Below are 22,811 nucleotides of genomic sequence, written 5' to 3'. Positions count from 1 at the left end.
GTATACATGTGGGCAACCTCGTCCCTTGCTGCCCAATCCTTGTATAAATATGCACAACCTCATCCCCTGCTGCCCAATCCTTTTATAAATGTGCACAACCTCGTCCCCTGCTGCCAAATCCTTCTATAAATGTGCACATCACCCCCTGCTGCCCAGTCCTTGTATAAATGTGTGCAACCTCAGCCCCTGCTGCCCAATCCTTGTATAAATGTGCAAAACCTCGTCCCCTGCTGCCCAATCCTTCTATAAATGTGCACAACCTCATCCCCTGCTGCCCAGTCCTAACCTCAGCCCCTGCTTCCCAATCCTTGAATAAATGTGCACAACCTCATCCCCTGCTGCACAACCTCATCCCCTGCTGCCCAGTCCTTGTATAAATGTGTGCAGCCTCAGCCCCTGCTGCCCAATCCTTGTATAAATGTGCATAACCTCGTCCCCTGCTGCCCAATCCTACTATAAATGTGCAAAACCTCATCCCCTGCTGCCCAGTCCTAACCTCAGCCCCTGCTTCCCAATCCTTGAATAAATGTGCACAACCTCATCCCCTGCTGCACAACCTCATCCCCTGCTGCCCAGTCCTTGTATAAATGTGTGCAGCCTCAGCCCCTGCTGCCCAATCCTTGTATAAATGTGCACAACCTCATCCCTTGCTGCCCAATCCTTGTAAAAATGTGCACAACCTCATCCTCTGCTGCCCAACCTCATCCCCTGCTGCCCAATCCTTGGTATAAAGGTGTGCAACCTCACCCCCTGCTGTCCAATCCTTGTATAAATGTGTGAAAACTCATGCCCTGCTGTCCAACCTCATCCCCTGCTGCCCAACCCTTCTATAAATGTGTGCAAACTCATCCCCTGCAGCCCACCCTCATCCCCTGCTGCCCAATCCTTGTATAATGTGTGCAAACCCATCCCGTTGCCTAACCTCATCCCCTGCTTCCCGATCCTTGTATAAATGTGTGAAAACTCATGCCCTGCTGCCCAACCTCATCCCCTGCTGCCCAACCCTTGTATACATGTGTGGAAAATCATCCCCTGCAGCCCACACTCATCCCCTGCTGCCCAATCCTTGTATACATGTGCGCAACCTCAGCCCCTGCTGCCCAATCCTTGTATAAATGTGCATAACCTCGTCCCCTGCTGCCCAATCCTTCTATAAATGTGCACAACCTCATCCCCTGCTGCCCAGTCCTAACCTCAGCCCCTGCTGCCCAATCCTTGTATAAATGTGCGCAACCTCGTCCCTTGCTGCCCAATCCTTCTATAAATGTGCACAACCTCATCCCCTGCTGCCCAGTCCTAACCTCAGCCCCTGCTGCCCAGTCCTTTGTTTAAATGTGCGCAACCTCAGCCCCTGCTGCCCAATCCTCGTATAAATGTGCGCAACCTCATCCCCTGCTGCCCAGTCCTTGTATAAATGTGCACAACCTCATCCCCTGCTGCACAAGCTCATCCCCTGCTGCCCAGTCCTTGTATAAATGTGCACAACCTCAGCCCCTGCTGCCCAATCCTTGTATAAATGTGCATAACCTCGTCCGCTGCTACCCAATCCTTCTATAAATGTGCGCAACCTCAGCCCCTGCTGCCCAATCCTCATATAAATGTGTGCAACCTCATTCACTGCTGCCCAATCCTTGTAAAAATGTGCACAACCTCATCCTCTGCTGCCCAACCTCATCCCCTGCTGCCCAATCCTTGGTATAAAGGTGTGCAACCTCATCCCCTGCTGTCCAATCCTTGTATAAATGTGTGAAAACTCATGCCCTGCTGTCCAACCTCATCCCCTGCTGCCCAACCCTTCTATAAATGTGTGCAAACTCATCCCCTGCAGCCCACCCTCATCCCCTGCTGCCCAATCCTTGTATAATGTGTGCAAACCCATCCCGTTGCCTAACCTCATCCCCTGCTTCCCGATCCTTGTATAAATGTGTGAAAACTCATGCCCTGCTGCCCAACCTCATCCCCTGCTGCCCAGCCCTTGTATACATGTGTGGAAAATCATCCCCTGCAGCCCACCCTCATCCCCTGCTGCCCAATCCTTGTATACATGTGCGCAACCTCAGCCCCTGCTGCCCAATCCTTGTATAAATGTGCATAACCTCGTCCCCTGCTGCCCAATCCTTCTATAAATGTGCACAACCTCATCCCCTGCTGCCCAGTCCTAACCTCAGCCCCTGCTGCCCAATCCTTGTATAAATGTGCGCAACCTCGTCCCTTGCTGCCCAATCCTTGTATAAATGTGCATAACCTCGTCCGCTGCTGCCCAATCCTTCTATAAATGTGCACAACCTCATCCCCTGCTGCCCAGTCCTTTGTTTAAATGTGCGCAACCTCAGCCCCTGCTGCCCAATCCTCGTATAAATGTGCGCAACCTCATCCCCTGCTGCCCAGTCCTTGTATAAATGTGCACAACCTCATCCCCTGCTGCACAAGCTCATCCCCTGCTGCCCAGTCCTTGTATAAATGTGCGCAACCTCAGCCCCTGCTGCCCAATCCTTGTATAAATGTGCATAACCTTGTCCGCTGCTACCCAATCCTTCTATAAATGTGCGCAACCTCAGCCCCTGCTGCCCAATCCTCGTATAAATGTGTGCAACCTCATTCACTGCTGCCCAATCCTTGTAAAAATGTGCACAACCTCATCCCCTGCTGCCCAACCTCACCCCCTGCTGCCCAGTCCTTGTATAAATGTGCACAACCTCAGCCCCTGATGCCCACTCCTTGTATAAATGTGTGCAACCTCGTCCCCTGCTGCCCAACCTCACCCCTGCTGCCCAATCCTTGTTATAAAGGTGTGCAACCTCATCTCCTGCTGCCTAATCCTTGTATAAATGTGTGAAAACTCATGCCCTGCTGCCCAACCTCATCCCCTGCTGCCCAACCCTTGTATAAATGTGTGCAAACTCATCCCATGCTGCCCACCCTCCTCCCCTGCTGCCCAGTCCTTGTATAAATGTGCGCAACCTCAGCCCCTGCTGCCCAATCCTTGTAAAAATGTGCCCAACTTCATACCCTGCTGCACAACCTCATCATGTTGCCCAACCTCACCCCTGCTGCCCAATCCGTTATAAATGTGTGCAACCTCATCCCCTGCTGCCCAATCCTTTTATAAATGTGCACAAACTCATCCCCTGCTGCCCAACCTCATCCCCTGCTGCTCAGTCCTTGTATAAATGTGCACAACCTCAGCCCCTGCTGCTCAGTCCTTGTATAAATGTGCATAACCTCATCCCCCGATGCCCAATCCTTCTATAAATGTGCACAACCTCATCCCCTGCCTCCCAGTCCTTGTATAAATGTGTGCAACCTCAGCCCCTGCTGCCCAATCCTTGTATAAATGTGCGCAACCTCGTCCCCTGCTGCCCAACCTCACCCCCTGCTGCCCAATCCTTGTTATAAAGGTGTGCAACCTCATCTCCTGCTGCCTAATCCTTGTATAAATGTGTGAAAACGCATGCCCTGCTGCCCAACCTCATCCCCTGCTGCCCAACCCTTGTATAAATGTGTGCAAACTCATCCCATGCTGCCCACCCTCATCCCCTGCTGCCCAGTCCTTGTATAAATGTGCGCAACCTCAGCCCCTGCTGCCCAATCCTTGTAAAAATGTGCCCAACCTCATACCCTGCTGCCCAACCTCATCCCGTTGCCCAACCTGACCCCTGCTGCCCAATCCTTGTTATAAATGTGTGCAACCTCATCCCCTGCTGCCCAGTCCTTGTATAAATGTGCGCAACCTCAGCCCCTGCTGCCCAATCCTTGTATAAATGTGCGCAACCTCGTCCCCTGCTGCCCAACCTCACCCCCTGCTGCCCAATCCTTGTTATAAAGGTGTGCAACCTCATCTCCTGCTGCCTAATCCTGTATAAATGTGTGAAAACTCATGCCCTGCTGCCCAACCTCATTCCCTGCTGCCCAACCCTTGTATAAATGTGCGCAAACTCATCCCATGCTGCCCACCCTCATCCCCTGCTGCCCAATCCTTGTAAAAATGTGCCCAACCTCATACCCTGCTGCCCCACCTCATTCCCTGTTGCCCAACCTCAGCCCAGCTGCCCAATCCTTGTTATAAATGTGCGCAACCTCATCCCCTGCTGTCCAATCCTTGCATAAATGTGTGAAAACGCATGCCCTGCTGCCCAACCTCAGCCCCTGCTGCCCGATCCTTGTAAAAATGTGCCCAACCTCATACCCTGCTGCCCAACCTCATTCCCTGTTGCCCAACCTCACCCCTGCTGCCCAATCCTTCTTATAAATGTTCGTAACCTCATCCCCTGCTGTCCAATGCTTGTATACATGTGCGCAAACTCATCCCCTGCTGCCCAATCCTTGTTATAAATGTGTGCAACCTCATCCCCTGCTGTCCAATCCTTGTATAAATGTGCGCAACCTCAGCCCCTGCTGCCCAATCCTTGTAAAAATGTGCCCAACCTCATACCCTGCTGCCCAACCTCATCCCGTTGCCCAACCTCACCCCTGCTGCCCAATCCTTGTTATAAATGTGTGCAACCTCATCCCCTGCTGCCCAGTCCTTGTATAAATGTGCGCAACCTCAGCCCCTGCTGCCCAATCCTTGTATAAATGTGCGCAACCTCGTCCCCTGCTGCGAAACCTCGTCCCCTGCTGCCCAACCTCACCCCCTGCTGCCCAATCCTTGTTATAAAGGTGTGCAACCTCATCTCCTGCTGCCTAATCGTGTATAAATGTGTGAAAACTCATGCCCTGCTGCCCAACCTCATTCCCTGCTGCCCAACCCTTGTATAAATGTGCGCAAACTCATCCCATGCTGCCCACCCTCATCCCCTGCTGCCCAATCCTTGTAAAAATGTGCCCAACCTCATACCCTGCTGCCCCACCTCATTCCCTGTTGCCCAACCTCAGCCCAGCTGCCCAATCCTTGTTATAAATGTGCGCAACCTCATCCCCTGCTGTCCAATCCTTGCATAAATGTGTGAAAACGCATGCCCTGCTGCCCAACCTCAGCCCCTGCTGCCCGATCCTTGTAAAAATGTGCCCAACCTCATACCCTGCTGCCCAACCTCATTCCGTTGCCCAACCTCACCCCTGCTGCCCGATCCTTGTTATAAATGTTCGTAACCTCATCCCCTGCTGTCCAATGCTTGTATACATGTGCGCAAACTCATCCCCTGCTGCCCAATCCTTGTTATAAATGTGTGCAACCTCATCCCCTGCTGTCCAATCCTTGTATACATGTTCGTAACCTCATCCCCTGCTGTCCAATCCTTGTATACATGTGCGCAACCTCATACCCTGCTGCCCAACCTCATTCCCTGTTGCCCAACCTCATCCCTGCTGCCCAATCCTTGTTATAAATGTTTGTAACCTCATCCCCTGCTGTCCAATGCTTGTATACATGTGCGCAACCTCATCCCCTGCTGTCCAATCCTTGTTATAAATGTGTGCAACCTCATCCCCTGCTGTCCAATCCTTGTATACATGTTCGTAACCTCATCCCCTGCTGTCCAATCCTTGTATACATGTGCGCAACCTCATCCCGTGCTGTCCAATCCTTGTTATAAATGTGCGCAACCTCATACCCTGCTGCCCAACCTCATTCCCTGTTGCCCAACCTCACCCCTGCTGCCCAATCCTTGTTATAAATGTTCGCAACCTCATCCCCTGCTGTCCAATCCTTGTTATAAATGTGTGCAACCTCATCCCCTGCTGTCCAATCCTTGTATACATGTTCGTAACCTCATCCCCTGCTGTCCAATCCTTGTATACATGTGCGCAACCTCATCCCCTGCTGTCCAATCCTTGCATAAATGTGTGAAAACGCATGCCCGGCTGCCCAACCTCAGCCCCTGCTGCCCGATCCTTGTAAAAATGTGCCCAACCTCATACCCTGCTGCCCAACCTCATTCCCTGTTGCCCAACCTCACCCCTGCTGCCCAATCCTTGTTATAAATGTTCGTAACCTCATCCCCTGCTGTCCAATCCTTGTATACATGTGCGCAACCTCATCCCCTGCTGTCCAGTCCTTGTTATAAATGTGTGCAACCTCATCCCCTGCTGTCCAATCCTTGTATACATGTTCGTAACCTCATCCCCCGCTGTCCAATCCTTGTATACATGTGCGCAACCTCATCCCCTGCTGTCCAATCCTTGTTATAAATGTGCGCAACCTCATACCCTGCTGCCCAACCTCATTCCCTGTTGCCCAACCTCACCCCTGCTGCCCAATCCTTGTTATAAATGTTCGTAACCTCATCCCCTGCTGTCCAATCCTTGTATACATGTGCGCAACCTCATCCCTGCTGTCCAATCCTTGTTATAAATGTGCGCAACCTCACCCCTGCTGCCCAATCCTTGTTATAAATGTGCGCAGCTTCACCCCTGCTGCCCAATCCTTGTTATAAATGTGCGCAACCTCATCCCCTGCTGTCCAATCCTTGTTATAAACGTGCGCAACCTCACCCCTGCTGCCCAATCCTTGTTATAAATGTGCGCAACCTCATCCCCTGCTGTCCAATCCTTGTATAAATGTTGCGCCACTGTACTGTACTTGGTGCCTGCCTCTATTGTTTCTCCTGGGTGATGATGAAACTCAGGATTAAATAAATAAGAAATGAACTCTTCCAAGCCACTTCCGACTTTAACGCTGAAGGAGGGAGCACAGCGGTGCCCACGGCTTCCTGCGGGCTCATAGAGAGGGTGGGCCACAGGAGGGGGCGGCGGCAGCGCAGGGTTTGGTGCCGTGATGCAGCTCCTGCTCCCTGTATGTTTTTTGTTGTTTTAGAAAATAGCTTTGCCTGCCTTTTTTTTTTATTTAAATGTTTTCAGATTATTGATTTGACAGGCAGCTAAGACTTGATGAAACAGTAGCGAACAGAATGACGACCTCGTGGATGCTTGAGGCAACTACATAGTAACATTTTTATTTTTGTTTTCATTTATGGAGCACTTTATGCCAAAGCACTTAAAATGATAAGGCGGTACCAATCGCGTGCAGGTAATGTTAGGGTGAAAGATGGCCCTGCTTGAGGCGAGATCGGAACTGGATAGGAGGGACAGAGTCACGTGACTAAAAAGCAGCAGGCTCTACTGCGTTGGCATTTCACTGCTAATAATATTACATATTGTTGTGGCCGTCGAGGGGGTGGGAATGTGTATTTAAAAACATGTTAAATGCGAAGAGAGGACAGGAGGGAGGAAAGACGGCGGAGAGGTGGGGGTGGGGGAGGCATGATGACGTGTTGCCAACTTTTAAGACGCAATCCATAACTCTGGGTACCAAAAGGATGGCAGACGGTTGAGGAGTGTGTGGAAAGTGGGGAGAGCGGAGAGCAGCCACGGGGACGCGAGAGGCCTACAGGAGGAAGTGCTCTGGGGGCGATGGGCGATTAGGCTTGACGCAGTTGTCTGACAGTGCTGTGGGCGGCTGTCCCTCCAGCCATCCCCCGTTACCTGCTGGGGTTCTCACTCGGCCTTTGTTCCCTCTGTGTCACAGTGCATTACTCCAATAAAGCAGGACGTTTCCTGGGGCCGCCGTAACCAGCCCGGAGAGCTGGCATTCCCTGGCCAACCCTGGCAACGGGCAGCCCGCGGCCTGCCCCGCCGTCCCCTCGCAGCCCGCGCAGCGCCCTGCTGGGAAATCCCTGCCCAGGGTCCTTTTTTTCTTCCTTTGGATCACAATCCGGGTAAAGGGCGTGTGAATGGCGCAGTGGATTGAAACGACCGGGGCTCTGGGAAGATCGCGCCGGCCGCGCCTCCCAGCGGGGGGGACAGCTTAGCCCCCTTTCATGGCTCCTAAACCCATTCTACGGCTTCCCTCCTCTCTCTTCAGACCCCCTGAACGAGATTTAAATTGTAACTAATCTCTCGCAAATGCAGGAGATTCTGGGATCGGTGGCACCGAGCTCCCAGTGCAAAGGCTGCTCCTTTAGTTGCCCGTGCCATGAAACTCGCCGAAGGCCACTTGAGTGGCAGCTTTAAAAAAAAAAACACAAAAAAACAGAGCAGGCTGGCCGAAGAGGATGGCGACTTTCTGCATCTGAGTCAAGGAATGCAGAATTCAGGGGCAAAATATGTCCTGGGATACCACAGTACCACCAAGTAACCATGCAAATGGCGGTGGAGCGCGGTACAAGACCCAACAACATAACATAAATCGGTGCACAAGACCAGCGGAAGAGACGAAGCAGCGGAGCAAGTTATCAGGGCAGCCATTTCATCGTAGTGGCCACCAAGAAGCAGCCTACTGCAAGTGGGCGTCGACCAAATTGTCAACCACCCTATGTTGCGTAACAGTAGTGAGTTATATAACAATAACACCTGTGGCGGTAGGCTGGATTGGCTGGTAATGGCTCGGGTCTAGGCAAAGCAAAAGCCATAACACTCAGCCCCAGAGCCTTTGGCTGGCGATCCGGCACGCCGCAGTGGGTGTCATGGCTATTAGTACTTTGGTCGCAGGGTAGAGTTGGAAGAGCCCCCATTGTGCGTGCAGGTCACAGTTGACCTGGAGGCGCATATTACATTTCTACGACTGGCTGGCGGCAGAGCGCGGAGAAGTGGAGGACCAGAGGTAGCGGAGCAGGTAAGTGCAGGTGGCCGGGGTCGGGTGAGGGAGGAAAGAAAGATTTAGGTGGGAGCGAGTGGTAGGTGCCATTGAGAGGGCTCCGGGATATGCCGGCAAATGGAAACTCAGGGAAGAAGTTCCAGCCATGGGATGGAACGCGGGCGTGGTTCAGAAGAACCAGCCCACGCTGCTGACAATCTGATTGGCTGGAACCTTCATCCCTGGTGCTAATATAGCTATGTGGCTTGTTCCTGTTAGGTTTACGAAGATTTAGAATTGGATTAGGGTAAGAATTGGAGTTTGTGGAAGAGTTAGGTCTGGGGTTGCCGGACATGTTGATGTTAAAGGATCTTTATACTGCGCACTATCACCACCCAGAGTGGTCCCCTGGCGCTCTGGCGGCTCTGAAAAAAAGAAAGGTGTGGGTTGGGGTACCTTAGTAGAAGAGAAAGAGCAAGAGAGCTGTGATGTGCTGTTGGCAGCTTCAGTTCGGTTAACACAGCTGAGCTTTTTGGTGTGGTTTCCGGTCGGTATCCGCCTTGTGCTCTTGTGTAAGGCTATGTGTGGTTTGTTTTGTTGTTGCAGTGTAGTGAAGTGTGTGTGGTTTGCTGTGGTTTTAGAGGTATGGTTGGGTTTAGTTAGAGCTTGAGAGGTGTATGCAGAGGGGTGAGGTTTTAGTAGGGTTGGTTATTTGCATTGTTGTCTGACGACACGCACAGTCATTTTGTGGGTCTGTCAAGGTTTAGACACATGTCCTTCCTTACAGTGATCGTGTTCCGGCATGACACACGGCTGTCCCTCACCTCTCTGTCCATATGTCACGCTAGTCAGTCTCTGCAATTCTGTCTGTGTTGTTACTCAGGCCAACCCTCACACACGTGACCATGTCTGCTGGAGTTCTGTTGCTCTTTCGGGCAATTGATGACCGGACAGTCCACCTCTGGTACAGTGGCACCGAGCGACCCAAATCACCAAAATGCTGCTATTAAAAGACACACAACAAAAGCATGTCTCGACAAGAAGGTACACAGGCTGTGACTTTCCTAAGCACAGTGCAAGAGCTTCAGGGCGAGCTGCTCAAAGTTGCAAAGTTGTGGGGCCAAAACCAATTTGAGGGAATGGTGCATAGCTGGGGGGATAATTGCGGAGAAGGGGTTGTGAAGCAGATGATATATTTATTCTTCGGTAGGACAGTCATTTTCATGCTGTGTTAGGGTAAAAAGCACGTGCAATGCGCACATTACTACCGTTCTGCGCTTACAGCGCTATTGTGTTATTCAGAGCTTGTTTAGCGCAGATCTATCTGATTGCTGCGAAAATAAAATACAGCAGTCGAAAATGTGGATGTTTATTTTTCCTTTTTGCATATTTCAATGCAATTATATAGGGGGAGACACCCTGCACTCACCCCCATACCCCCCTCACATTATTTATTGCCCCAAAAATCCGCATTTTCGTCTGCAGTATTTTCAGCTGCGCAGTAATGGGGTGATAGCGTGTAGCGCCACGTCCAGCAGTAAGGCTGTTTCAGGGCACTATTGATTTTACCCAGAAGGGATTTGCGGGTGATTGGTCACTGCTGATGGCCTTGTTGCCTTAGCTCACCCTTTCATGTTGAATCCGCTTTTCTTTCAAAGCCTTTCTGAAAAGTGTCATGTCAATGTGCCCTGTTTTGTACATCATCGCTAGTGTTCAGTGCATTTTTAAGAGCTCACAATGTTGGCGCACTGCGGAACTGAGGCAGCGGGAAATTGTGGTTTGTTTAAGATCGCACAATGTAGTCAAGTGGGAAGCAGAAATGAAGAACTCTGTTTTATTCTTTCCCAGTAGCTAATTGCACCACGAGGATAGCTCAGGGGCAACGTGCTCGCCTTGGAAGCAAGACAGGAGCAGCACAGGTTCGATCCCCGTATTAAGCGCGTTATAAATTACAAATCGTATCTCTCCTTCAGTCACCGGCATAAAGATGAATGCACATTTTATTTTAATTCTAAAATCTATAAAGTACACTGTGGACCCGGAGTGTAGTGGACACTGTCCAGTAAAATACACTATTAAGACGCATACCAGAATGAACATATAAATAAATCAATAACTAGCTGGAGAAAATAAGAAAGCAGAAAAACAAAATAAAAAAATCTAAGGGGAAAAAACCAAATGCAAGCTATGGTAATACAGCACTATAAAATAGTGGAAAACACCAAGCGTGTTAATTAAACAACCAAGTAATTAAGATTCTAAAAAGGACAACACAAATTGTGAGTCATTAACAATTTCTGAAAAAGACACCAAGGGCAGGGCACGCCTGTTTCTGGGTTTAGAGAGTTCCACAAAGGGGGAGAGGGGGCAGAAGCAAAAAGGGGCGAGCTCGATTACTTGGATAGTATGAAATGTCGGACACCAGTGTCCGCAACGCCTCGCTCCGGCTCTCCCTAAAGCCCCGGCGATTCAGTTCTAGCAGGCTGGGTGCTGGGGGTTGCTTGTATAGTGCTCCCAAGGCACTCTCAAAGTGCTGGGAGGGAGAGGGATATTAGTAGAGAAAGCATCCAAGGGAAAAGTCGTAGTGTAAGATCCTTGAAGGCAGTTCCGCTCTGTCCAGCCTACAACGTATGTTTCTGGGAAGGAAACTAGCCATAGGCCCCTACTGCAAAAACTCCAAGAAGCCCCAGGAGTAAGATTAATTAATTAATTTATTTATTTAACATTTATAAAGCGCTAACACAGCCCGTAGGCATCGAGGCGCTGTTACAGGAATTGTTTGCTTTTCTTAGTTGCGTAATTGTGTTCTTTTTGTCTTAGTTACGTATTTATAACGCGCTTAAACACCCAGAGGTTTCTAAGCGCGGACCCGGGGATCGAACCTGTTGTTCCTTCGTGTCGTCTTGCTTCCAAGACGCGCACGCTGCCGCTGAGCTATCCTCCCGGGACAAGGGCGATGGAGGTGGCAAGCTGGGCCCACATACGTTGGGCTAGAAGGGTAAAGCCATCAACCAGCTGTGTCGATGATTGGCAATCCGCAGATCGGACACCTCTCCGCTCTCGCTGCTCGAGCTGACGTTCTACTTCTAACCTCCAATGCTAATAAATGGGAAGGGACGTTCGAATCCAAATAGCAAAATGTGTCTGGCAGAGAGGGAAGACGGTCCCAATTTTCTTGGTCTATGGCCTGCTTAGGATGTCTTTAGGACACAGCACATCTGCCCCTTCTTAAGAAGTGAAGGTCTCCTGGATAACCCTAACGTCGCCCAGTCATTTCTTTTGAGGGACTTTGATACCGATATTACCAATCAACCGCAAGTTTTATTTATGGGGCTTGGTGTCATCAGGCAAAGAAGTCTAATAGCCCTGGAGCTCAGCGCCTCTGAGATGGAGAGATTTTGGGGGCAGTGAGTGAGGATGTCAGGTTTACCATGAAAAGACCTGAAAAAAATATACGTAATGAGAAATGACCACATTTTCTTTGGTCCAATTTTTTTTTAATAATGCGGGGGGAAACCCCCTGCCCGTCACTCCCCCCCCTACCTTCACCTATACCCTAACCCCACCCCCTGCATCTATATATTATTTTAAATGTACAAAAAGACCAAATAAATGTGGTAATTTTTCATTAGGTATTTTTGTGTTTGATTATTTCTGTGCATACCAGGATGTTACATTCTATGTAACGGTGGCCCTTCCCCGGTCTCCGCACTGGCAAAGAGCAACCTTTAGGCTTTTTTAGCTTGAGGAGTGTCCAACGCATTTTGATGCAATTTCACACTTTACCTGGAATTTTTAAGCTGAGGGTTACCAACATGTTCTTATTTAATAATTTTAAGACTCTAGTGATGTTATTTAACAATTTTAACACTGCTGTGGTGTTTTTGTCGTGGTGTTTACTGCATTGAGTTGTCTATACCATGTGTTTTTACTGCTCGTATTTTTTATGCTGTGACGAAATGCTTAAAAAAAATAGAAACATTACTTGTTTCTGGGTCAGGAGCAGGCTGGACTTTGTAAAGCGAACAGAATAGGAGTCACACGATTTCCCACAACCTCGGAGTAATGTGTGTTTTTATTTGGTTCCAAAATGTATGATACATTTTTGCTTTTCCAAAAGCCGAAAAATTAAACTTGATCTTTGAGCAAGAGATGTTGTCTAGTTGGTAAGCCATCTTTTGTGCCACCAAGAGCCCGAAGTTCTCATCCCAGCTTTGCCTGTCAATAGAGGTGCTCCTGCTGCCCCACATTCGACTTTCACTTATTGCTTTGTGTTGATAGGAGATTGTCAAGTGTGGACATATTACAAGATGGAGGTAAAGGAGCAAGGGTTGTATGAGGTGGTTAGGCTGTAATCTATGGCAGTTAGGTCACCATTTGTGGTCATAAAGGTCCTTAACTGTGGGTCTGGATGGAATGACTTACCATGACCAGTACTCTACAAGGGTGATCTGTAAGAAGAAGCTTGGTGGAACTTCTTGCTGTGGTCAGTGCTCTCCAAGCGTGATCGGTAAGAAGAAGCTTGGTGGGACTTCTTGCTGTGGTCAGTGCTCTACAAGGGTGATCTGTAAGAAGAAGCTTGGTGGGACTTCTTGCTGTGGTCAGTGCTCTACAAGGGTGATCTGTAAGAAGAAGCTTGGTGGAAGTTCTTGCTGTGGTCAGTACTCTACAAGGGTGATCGGTAAGAAGAAGCTTGGTGGGACTTCTTGCTGTGGTCAGTACTCTACAAGGGTGATCTGTAAGAAGAAGCTTGGTGGGACTTCTTGCTGTGGTCAGTACTCTACAAGGGTGATCTGTAAGAAGAAGCTTGGTGGGACTTCTTGCTGTGGTCAATACTCTACAAGGGTGATCGGTAAGAAGAAGCTTGGTGGGGCTTCTGGCTGTGGTCAGTACTCTACAAGGGTGATCTGTAAGAAGAAGCTTGGTGGGACTACTTGCTGTGGTCATTACTCTACAAGGGTGATCTGTAAGAAGAAGCTTGGTGGGACTTCTTGCTGTGGTCAATACTCTACAAGGGTGATCGGTAAGAAGAAGCTTGGTGGGACTTCTTGCTGTGGTCAGTACTCTATAAGGGTGATCTGTAAGAAGAAGGTTGGTGGGACTTCTTGCTGTGGTCAGTACTCTACAAGGGTGATCGGTAAGAAGAAGATTGGTGGGACTTCTTGTTGTGGTCAGTACTCTACGAGGGTGATCTGTAAGAGGAAGCTTGGTGGGACTTCTTGCTGTGGTCAGTACTCTACAAGACACTGACGGGTTCAATTCATTGCGAGAGAAAGGTGAACCATTTCTTTTGCTGTTTGTAACACAGGGTTTGTACATGTTGGATAAAAAATATTATAACAAACTGTCGAAAATAAAATATTTCTGGGGATAGGTGAGTGAATGGCAGGTAAATATTTGAGGTGGACTTGGTCTTTTTAAAATAAGATATAGAGAATGTAAATGTCCTATGGGTACCGCAATGCCTTATCATTGAGATGTTGCACCGAGAGATTCAGACACAATAGAAGTGAAATAGTCAAAGAAGGAATCTATCTGATTGGCGATAGATTGGTATAGTCCAAAATAGTCACCAAGAAGCTTAGAGCTGGGATGGGAACTGCTTAGAAACTACCATTGATCACAATATGCAGGAGGAGTACCCTTGATGGAGGCAGCAAATATTTGGCAGACGTCAATGATGTCTGGGTGGGAAAAGAGTAAGCAAATGCCACATGTATGTGGTGATGGGAAAGACCTTTTTGGGACACGCAATGGTGGGTCCTGGGGAAGGGACGGTTATGAAGAGTTGGTTTATAAAATAGGGTGAAGAGTGGGGAAATACTTGGCTAGTGCCACTAACATAGAGGGGAGGGCAACAATCACAGTACAATCAGGAGAAATATACACTCGTTGACCTAGGGGGTGGTAAAAGAGTGGTACATGCTAACGTGGTCTTTGCGAAAGAACATATGATAACAACAATGAGGATTACATTGTGGAGAAGAGGATGGGCAAATTATACTTGCCGGTATTGTGGAGAAGATTCAAGGTGAGCTTCTCAAAAGACAATTTCCCGGAATACCATTCCACACCTAGAGGCATCCCCTCTATCTGCAGCATCAGAGCAAGAGACCACCTGCGATTACAAAACATTGCTCCTTTGTCTTTCTCAAGGTGCAGGATCTTCACTCTAGTTCAGATGCACATAGGCTACGCAAATCAATTCTATCAGTCTCTTTCTGGCTGTCTGATCCGATAGATGGGCGCGAAGTCTAAAACACCTGACAATCCCTTAGCCCTTCTCAATGATATCTTCACTGGTTCTTCAAACACTTTACTGGCTTCAATGCAATTCAGATATTACATAGAATGAAAACACTTTATTAAAAAGGCATGGTTACTATCTAGCTAAAAAGTCAAATCTACAAATATTGGAAATATCAAGGTTAAGGTTTAAAATATTAAACTTAACATTAACAGTAAACATATCATGAAGTCAAAACTACATTAAAAACAATGCTATTTCCATTGTTTGCAGACTAATGTTTAGTTCTATAGTAAACTTAACTTAAAAAAAAATGATAATATTTATATACTTTAAAATTTTAGAAATATCGAAGACGACAATTTTGAGAAATTGTGTTCCAAAAAGCATTTTTGCTATTGTAATCCCCTTTCTAAGCAAATGAAAACATTTGACTATTTTAAACAGTATCGGGTAATATTATCCCCACCAATAATATCGCCACATATATATGGTCGATGGGAACGGCCATAAGCGATATTATTAGTGGCGATAATGTTTGGGGTAAATGGGAGCGGGGGTGCGGCGGGTGACCCCCGCTCCCTTGGAACATATATGGGGGTTGTGGGGGTGTCCCCCACAGGTTTAATGGGTTAATATTGCCGCATAAATATGGTGCCATTCTTGTATGGCGATATTTTTGCGGGGATATTAACACATGGAACCTTTTGAACTTCTCATAACTTTTGAACCTGTGCGTTGCTTTTTCCCAAATTTGCCATGCTGGATCGAAATTGTTTGCCAAATTTGGTGTAGATCCATCTACGGGATCAAAAGGTTACAGGATAAAGCATTTGTGTCATTGTCCGATGCAATCCTAACTATACAGCAGTGATCTGCAAGTTTTAGTTCGTCCAAAGGTTTTGGACAGCAACTCCCATCTGCCCTTACCAGCATAGCCGATGGGGAGGGAACATGGGAGTTGTGGCCCAAAGCATCTGAAAGATAATAGGTTGCAGACGCATACTATAGAGCCGTTAAGAGCACCAGGGTCCATGGGTTGCCGCGCCCTCCATCGTTGTTATCTATGCAATAGCAGCCAGTTGGTGGAAACTTGTAAAAAGGCCCGTGCTCGTGGTGCCTAAAACTATAACAATTCTCTCTGCATACTATAGAGCCATTGCCACAACTGTATGATATATATATATATATATATATATCCCATAGTCTACCATAACATGGGATCCCTTGTTTCATAAAGCATTGTGAGCTTCCATACAACCCAGTTTGTAATCTCTGCTCTTTGATCTCACTACTTCTCTTCATTTCAACCACATTAGGTCATCTTGCAACAGTCAAAGTGATCTGCACCCTACTGTCCACACCAAGAAGCCACGGTGTGGGCCTACACTACATGCAATGAGTGGGAAATGACATAGCAAGAACTGTAGCCCTATCTACGATTCTGGCAACGGTTTATCTTGGTATAGGTAATGTTAGCACTAAGCAGGTCATTTGAGGTCTTCCAAGTCTCGAAGTTTCACGTAAAGCTGTGTCTTCCGTCCTAGTCTAGCGCTCACTTTCTCTTTCTAGACCGCAATGCTCCTTCCTACCTTTGTCTAGGACGGGGCCGAAGATGGCAAGGCTGTCGTCGATGGTTGTGCAGTTCCACCGCCTGCCACGAAACTGGTGCTGGCACTCCTGGATGCCAAGCTTCACGCCCTCGGCCACACTGGGCATGATCTCGATGTAGTTCCGGCAGAAGCGAAGCTGCTTGGGGACGAGACCGGGGATCGAGCCGCAGAGGATTGGTTGCGAGCCCAGTGAGGTGTACTGCTGCCCCAGAGCCAAAGACCTAGTGGAGGAAGAGAGAAAACACAAGCCGTTAGTGTCCGACTGGCTCCATCTTTGGAGCTTCCAAGCGTCTTCACCAACACGCACTCTACAAAAGGCCATATGGGTGGCAGGAGCAGTCCACTGGTTGGTGCTTTACACAGACATGATAAAGTACCATAAGACCCCCCAACCCACCCCTCCTCGACCCTAATCGCCTCTAATTACTGATCTTGGTGCTTAACTGTGATCTAAGACAGCCCTGTTGTAACGTTGCACCCTAACACATAATCCTGTTAACCTCTGATGTCCAGCACATTCTTCAAGCTAGGTTTGCCCTCAATAAATACCCCAAATAAATGAAAACATGTGTATATAGGAGTTAAAACATTGAACCGGTTGTTGATGGGGAAGGTGCTGAAAACCATGAATACAAAGAGTGGAAGACCGTCTTTAAGCACAGTTCCATGTCATTTCATCGTGGGATGTTTTTTCGCTGTTTTTTTTACCGCAGATTTTTTAAATGAAAAAAATTCATCTAATTTTTTGTTTTTTTATTTATGTTAAACCCCCATTCCCCTAATATTTTATATATTTCCTAAGGCCCACACCCCAAATATATATTCTTCTAAACCCCCTAAACATTTCGATGAGTTTTGTTTGTAAAAAATCTGCTGTAAAAAACCCTGCCAAATCCTGAAGCCTATCCCTATGTAATGACCTTCATGTTACCAGCCAGGAGGTGAAGGAGTGCGGGCGGGCGGGATGTTGCACGGGGGGAACAGATCATTAAGGGAGAGCTTGGGGTCATATTGTGGGGTGGGTTGACTAGCTGATTTAGCTGTGGACCAAGAGGACAGCGGTGCTTGTTGCCCATTACTTGGTCAACATGGAAACTGACTGTAGTGGAACAAGTTCAGTACTTATTTATGGGATATAGAGATGGGCAACCCAACACAAACTGAATCTATGACCTTTTCCCCTTCTTGGATTTATGTCTCGTGGTGCAGGGGAATGGTACCGAATAATTCGCTACTAATGAAGCTTAGGAAATGGGCCTGAACAAGATGGAGAAGCGGCAATTGATATATGTTATTTATCTGACATGATAGGTTATTTATAACGCGCTTAATACCCAGAGGTTTCTAAGCGCGGACCCCGGGGTTGAACTTGCGGTGCTCCGTTTCGTCTTGCTTCCAAGGCGAGCAGGTTGCCCCTGAGCTATCCAGCCCAAGGGCTGGCCTAGGAAATGCCAATATCTGCTCCCAAGCCACGCTCTGGCACGGGCAGCCCGCGTTGCCGAAGACTCACCACAGAGTCGGGAGGCAGAAACATCCAAACCCTCACATACTGTTCAAAGACCGGCCACATTGGTATATATGTTCTGCAATTGGTCCTAAGTGACAACGTCGTTTTACAAATAAAAAAACTAAGGATCAAAAGAAGACTGGAGCCATGTTGTAGTGTGCAGAGAAAGGACCCACTATCTACACAATATTTCACATATCAAAAATCATATTAAAAATAAATATAGCACAGATTATTAAATTACTCAATACACCATCTCTTACACATACATAAAAGGGTGTCATAGAAATTCATTCATAACAGAAAACGTGCCTAAAGAAATATTTCCTTTACCAAATCAACAAATTAAGATACATATACTCATGAGAAACTAATTAAAAAATGTTTTTGGCAAAATCAACTCCCAATAGCATACCTTCTTGTTTTGCAAATAAGCACACAAGAACGTATTCTATTGGGAGTTGATTTTGCACCCCAACATTTTTTTATTACATTTTTCACAGGGCAGTCTATCTAAATATCATGCCCCTGTCGTACACGAGTGCGCGCAGGGGATGACCGGTGCGGTCGAGAAGAGCACAGGAAAACGGAAGTGACGTAAGTGGGTGTGTGTGTGTGTGTGTTTGCTGCCTGTGTGAATGTTGTGGGGTGGTGTTGGGAGTGTGTGGGGAGGGGGCTGGGCAGAAGGGTTGTATGGAGTGGTGTATGTGTTAGTGGGGTGAAGGCTTAGGAACAGTTATGGGGGAGATGGTGCAGGAATAATGGGGGATTTCGGTGTGAAACCCACACATTTAACAGGGGGGGGGGGGTTAAAACGTTATATTGGGTGAATATTAAAGGCTGCACCAAATCTCACGAAAAAAAATCCCTTTTTTTGTGTGCATCCTTTAATATTCAACAATATCACATAGAACCCTGACATTTACAGACATTGTGTTAGGGTGAGTATTTTGACCCTTAAAAAGAGCAGAGATCAGCTTCCATTACTTGCTCAAAGGTTTTCTTAATCAGTATCACAGACAAGTTTCACATTTAACATTTTGGGCATTCTTATGCTCCCAAAATGCTCTTTGCTTTTATGCAAATTCACCAGGCTTGGGTTCCATGAAGAGATGGGAGCTGGCCTGGGGGTCCGCACCCCTTGGCCAGCCCCCTCCTCACTGCGGCACAACCCCTACCTCTCCCCCAGGAGGAGAGCGTTCCCAGGGTAATTTGTTCAGCATCGCACTCATGTAGCCTGATTCTTCTTGTTTGAGTACTTAGCCCCGTTAATGACAGCAGTAGATACATTGAGTATTTCCCTTGGAAGTTCTCCGTGATCAAGAAATGTGCGGTGTGGTTACTGATGACACCTTAATCCAAGCCACAGGGAACAGAAACGTGCATTGGAGTATCTATAGCCATGCATTACACGTGGTCCTAGTCATTCCTTTAAGCTGATGAATGGATGGAAATGGGACACCCTCTGATCTTTAGCTGGCAGGTGCTGTAAGTGAGATCAGATGTAAACCTGTGTTAAATAGGGGATCTAAGTATTCACACAGATCCCCCTGCAAAGGGTGAACAAAAGCAATGGTGTTGTCAAATCATCCCCTATATATTGATACTCCAAACGGAGAGGTCAAAGATCGAAGGAGTATGCAGTGCCCTGAGTGCAAACTGTGGAGATGTGATTATTGGCTGCCCTTTCACTGCCCCCCCACGTCAATTTGACACAGGCTTGGTCTTTGGTGGAGCAGCAAGACTCTTCACAATCCACCAAATTGTGCTGACTTAGATGTGAACCGAATCTGCACGCTTTGGGCCCGATTCATGGAATTATTTGCGTGTAAAATAGGGTAATTGCGTGCCATTCTGCACACAAATCCCTGTTCGTCAATTCATGGCATGGAATGTGCAGTACTTTTCCTGGCCTTGCGTGGAGTTCGCGCAGGCTTGGCACGTCTCTGCGAGCTGTCGAGGGCCTTGCGTGAGACTCCAAGGTGAGGGTAAGCATGGCTTGTGCTGAGGGCTGAGAAGGGGGCGGACCACCAAAAATGGGGAAGAACTTGCTCAAAAAATGGGTGTTCCAAGGGAAAACCTGCAGGCAGTCCCTCGCAAGCCCACAAGACGTATTCATAGATTCAATCGTGCAACCTCTCGGTCGGGAAATGGCCACGCAAGACCTTCATACAATCTGCCACCTGAAGGCAGCCGTAAGTATATTTGCGTGTAGGATTTGCAACATGTAGGTCGGGTTGGATGTCGGATTTCGGGGTGCTTGTACTCAACCGGGGTTCCAATGTAACTTTGGGGTGTGTATAAGCAGTGTAGCGGGGTGCAGGAGCAGTTAACGAGGGTTTGACCTCAGATTTTCCCAGTTTAGACCGAGTTACAATTTTTCATACGCAGGTTGCCAGGAACAGTTACGGGGGCCCTGCGCAGGGTCCCTGAGATGCAGGATTGCTTGCGGGGAACCCCACAAACTGTTTGAAGGGTGCGTGTGGGCGTGTATTCGCGCCCGGGGGAGCGCAGAAATGTAGCTGATCTGGCTGTCTATGCTTTTCGTGGGGGCGTGTCGGGTGCGTTGCGGCTGCAACTTGCGAATACGGCTACTTTGTGCAAACAATTCCATGAATATGCGGGACGTGCATTTTTTATTCTGAGTTCGCGGCATGCAGCCCTTGCAGGATTTCTGTGCACATTTCCATGAATCGGGCCCTGTGTCACACAGAACGAGACCACACGTACATGCGTATGTGTGTGGCTGAATTGCCGGCCGTGATCCGCAAATTTCAAGAACATTTTCAGGCAAAGCTATTTTGGCTGCACATTTTCCCCCATTCAGCCATGCGAAAAGGCCAAGAGAGAGAATGTCTCTGCATAGGCTAGGAACTGAGCTCAGCACTCGGCCGCTTCGTGATCCCTACCTCGAGAGGCCAAGGACACATTTGCAGGACCTTTGCAGTGATATCCAAGGAGTCTTTTGGCATCCTTAATGGGCGGTGCCCCCCCCCCCCACACCATGGAGATGTCAGTGATTGGGTAGTCAAGAATGCTGGCCTTCTGGCTCCCTAAGGACCAATATGCAGGAACCTAGGCCACATGGTGGGGTGTAGCCTGCTCATGCCATACGTGCACCTCTCCTATAGATCAAGTGAGATCATCAGTGTTTGACTCGACAAACTAAAGCCATTACACCTCCGGTGGAGTCTAAAATTGTCGCATGCAGCACTATATAAAAAATGTGACATTAACATGATATTGTTGGTTAATTATTCGTGCCATGATTTAGAGGGTAATGTAGAGAACATTACGAATAGTTTACGGGTAGTTCTGCAATGAGGTCCTTTTGGAAGCACTCCCTTTAAGCATCAGTGATGGCCCAGACAGGAGACCTTTGACCAGATGTAATTTACGTCACTTTCCTTTGCAGATAAATAATGAAAAATGGGAAAAGATACTGCTTGGAGCCAGCGCCATTTTGCAACCACCATCCACACCCTGCAATGGGTTGAGATGTTACGTTTCTAGACCAGGGGAAGTTCGGACTCCCATTTTCCCTCACCGTTGACTATACTGGGTAGAGCTAATGGGAGGGGTGGACCAAAACACTGCAGAGTTGTAGGTTGACTACCTCTATTCTAGAGAAAATATGACACCTGGGGGTGCACCACCTGGTATTGGGCCTATTGGCCACCTAGAAGCTCCCCGGAAACAGCTTGAAGATTGCATGAGAGTCTATAATGTCACTAGCGCCGCAAGAACTATGCACTTTCCTTTCGTCTGTTGCACCTGTACACTACGAAGAGTTTATCCTTCCAACAATGGACCGGCTATTTTACGAAAGTTTAATATCTCAAAAGTTAAAACTCTCAAAATACTGCATAAGAAAGACACATTTTAAAAAGTTAGCTCCTGATTACTAGAACATTTTTTTTTTAATAAAGTGTCAAAATGTTGCCTTTTGGCTGTGTCTAAGGATTCTATGTAATTAAATCGAAAACAATTCAACAAATATGGTTTTGTCGAATTATTTTTTTCTTTAATTCAATTTAGCCACAAATACATACGGAGTAGACTCCCACACCCCCCGCATCTCGCTTCTCCCACTTACCCCTAACTCATTTATCACGATTGCTCACCCCCACCAGCATATATTTTAGGCCAAATTCGATTAACAATAATTCATTGAATTCGTATTTGACGAATTCTTCCAGATGTAACCTCCCTATAGCAAGTGCTTTGAGGTACGCTGCAATGCCCTGTGAGGGCAAGGTTCAGACAGTCACAGTAAACAGAGTGAGCACTAGTCCGCCTTACTGACTGCAGTTGAGGCTACAGACCTCTGATGAGGACCGAGGTGCTCGAATGCCCGGTTCTATACGCAGGTACCCAGACAGCCCAAACAATGCTAATGGACTCCAATTTGTAAGTTTCCAACAGAGTGCAATGTCTTGCACCTGCCCTCCCCGCAGCTGGTCTGCCCTGTCAGTTTGCTCTTGGGATTGGCTATGCCCAGGTGCTCACACCATTTTCCAGCTGTTGCCATCTTCTGGCAAGGTGGTAGCATGATATGATAGGTTATTTATAACGCGCTTAATACCCAGAGGTTTCTAAGCGCGGACCCGGGATCGAACCTGTGTAGCTCTGTGTCATCTTGCTTGCAAGGCGAGCACGTTGCCGCTGAGCTATCTCCGGAGGCTCATTATGGCAGTGCCCGGTAAATGTCTCTCCCATGCCTACACCAAAGCCCAAATGGTTGGCTTTGCAACTGCTTGCTGCGCAGGATTTCGGGCCTCATATTATTAGTCGCCCTCATTGTCTGATCGACTGATAATTAATACGTGATGATACACGGTGACATGTCATTTTTACGTACATTGGTTGCGTGCCAAAGGGTGGCACAGGCTGAGCCCTGAGGGGGCATGCGCTGCATTTGACGTGCTACAA

At 47.9% G+C, this 22,811-nt stretch overlaps 1 protein-coding gene across 1 annotated transcript in view; it reads right to left on the bottom strand.

The window, feature by feature from the left end:
- Positions 1–22,811, bottom strand: part of WNT3 (Wnt family member 3) — a 161,485-nt gene that overhangs the window by 23,397 nt on the left and 115,277 nt on the right. Inside the window, exon 2 of the mRNA XM_069634160.1 lies at positions 16,352–16,593. Coding sequence (XP_069490261.1) covers positions 16,352–16,593 — 242 coding nt within the window. The remainder of the gene's footprint in view (positions 1–16,351; positions 16,594–22,811) is intronic.

This window comes from Ambystoma mexicanum, chromosome 13 (genome assembly GCF_040938575.1).
Source record: "Ambystoma mexicanum isolate Mex_15411 chromosome 13, UKY_AmexF1_1, whole genome shotgun sequence".
NCBI lineage: Eukaryota > Metazoa > Chordata > Amphibia > Caudata > Ambystomatidae > Ambystoma > Ambystoma mexicanum.
Note: the sequence above shows the minus strand (reverse complement) of the source record. Positions and strands in the feature narration are given on the sequence as shown.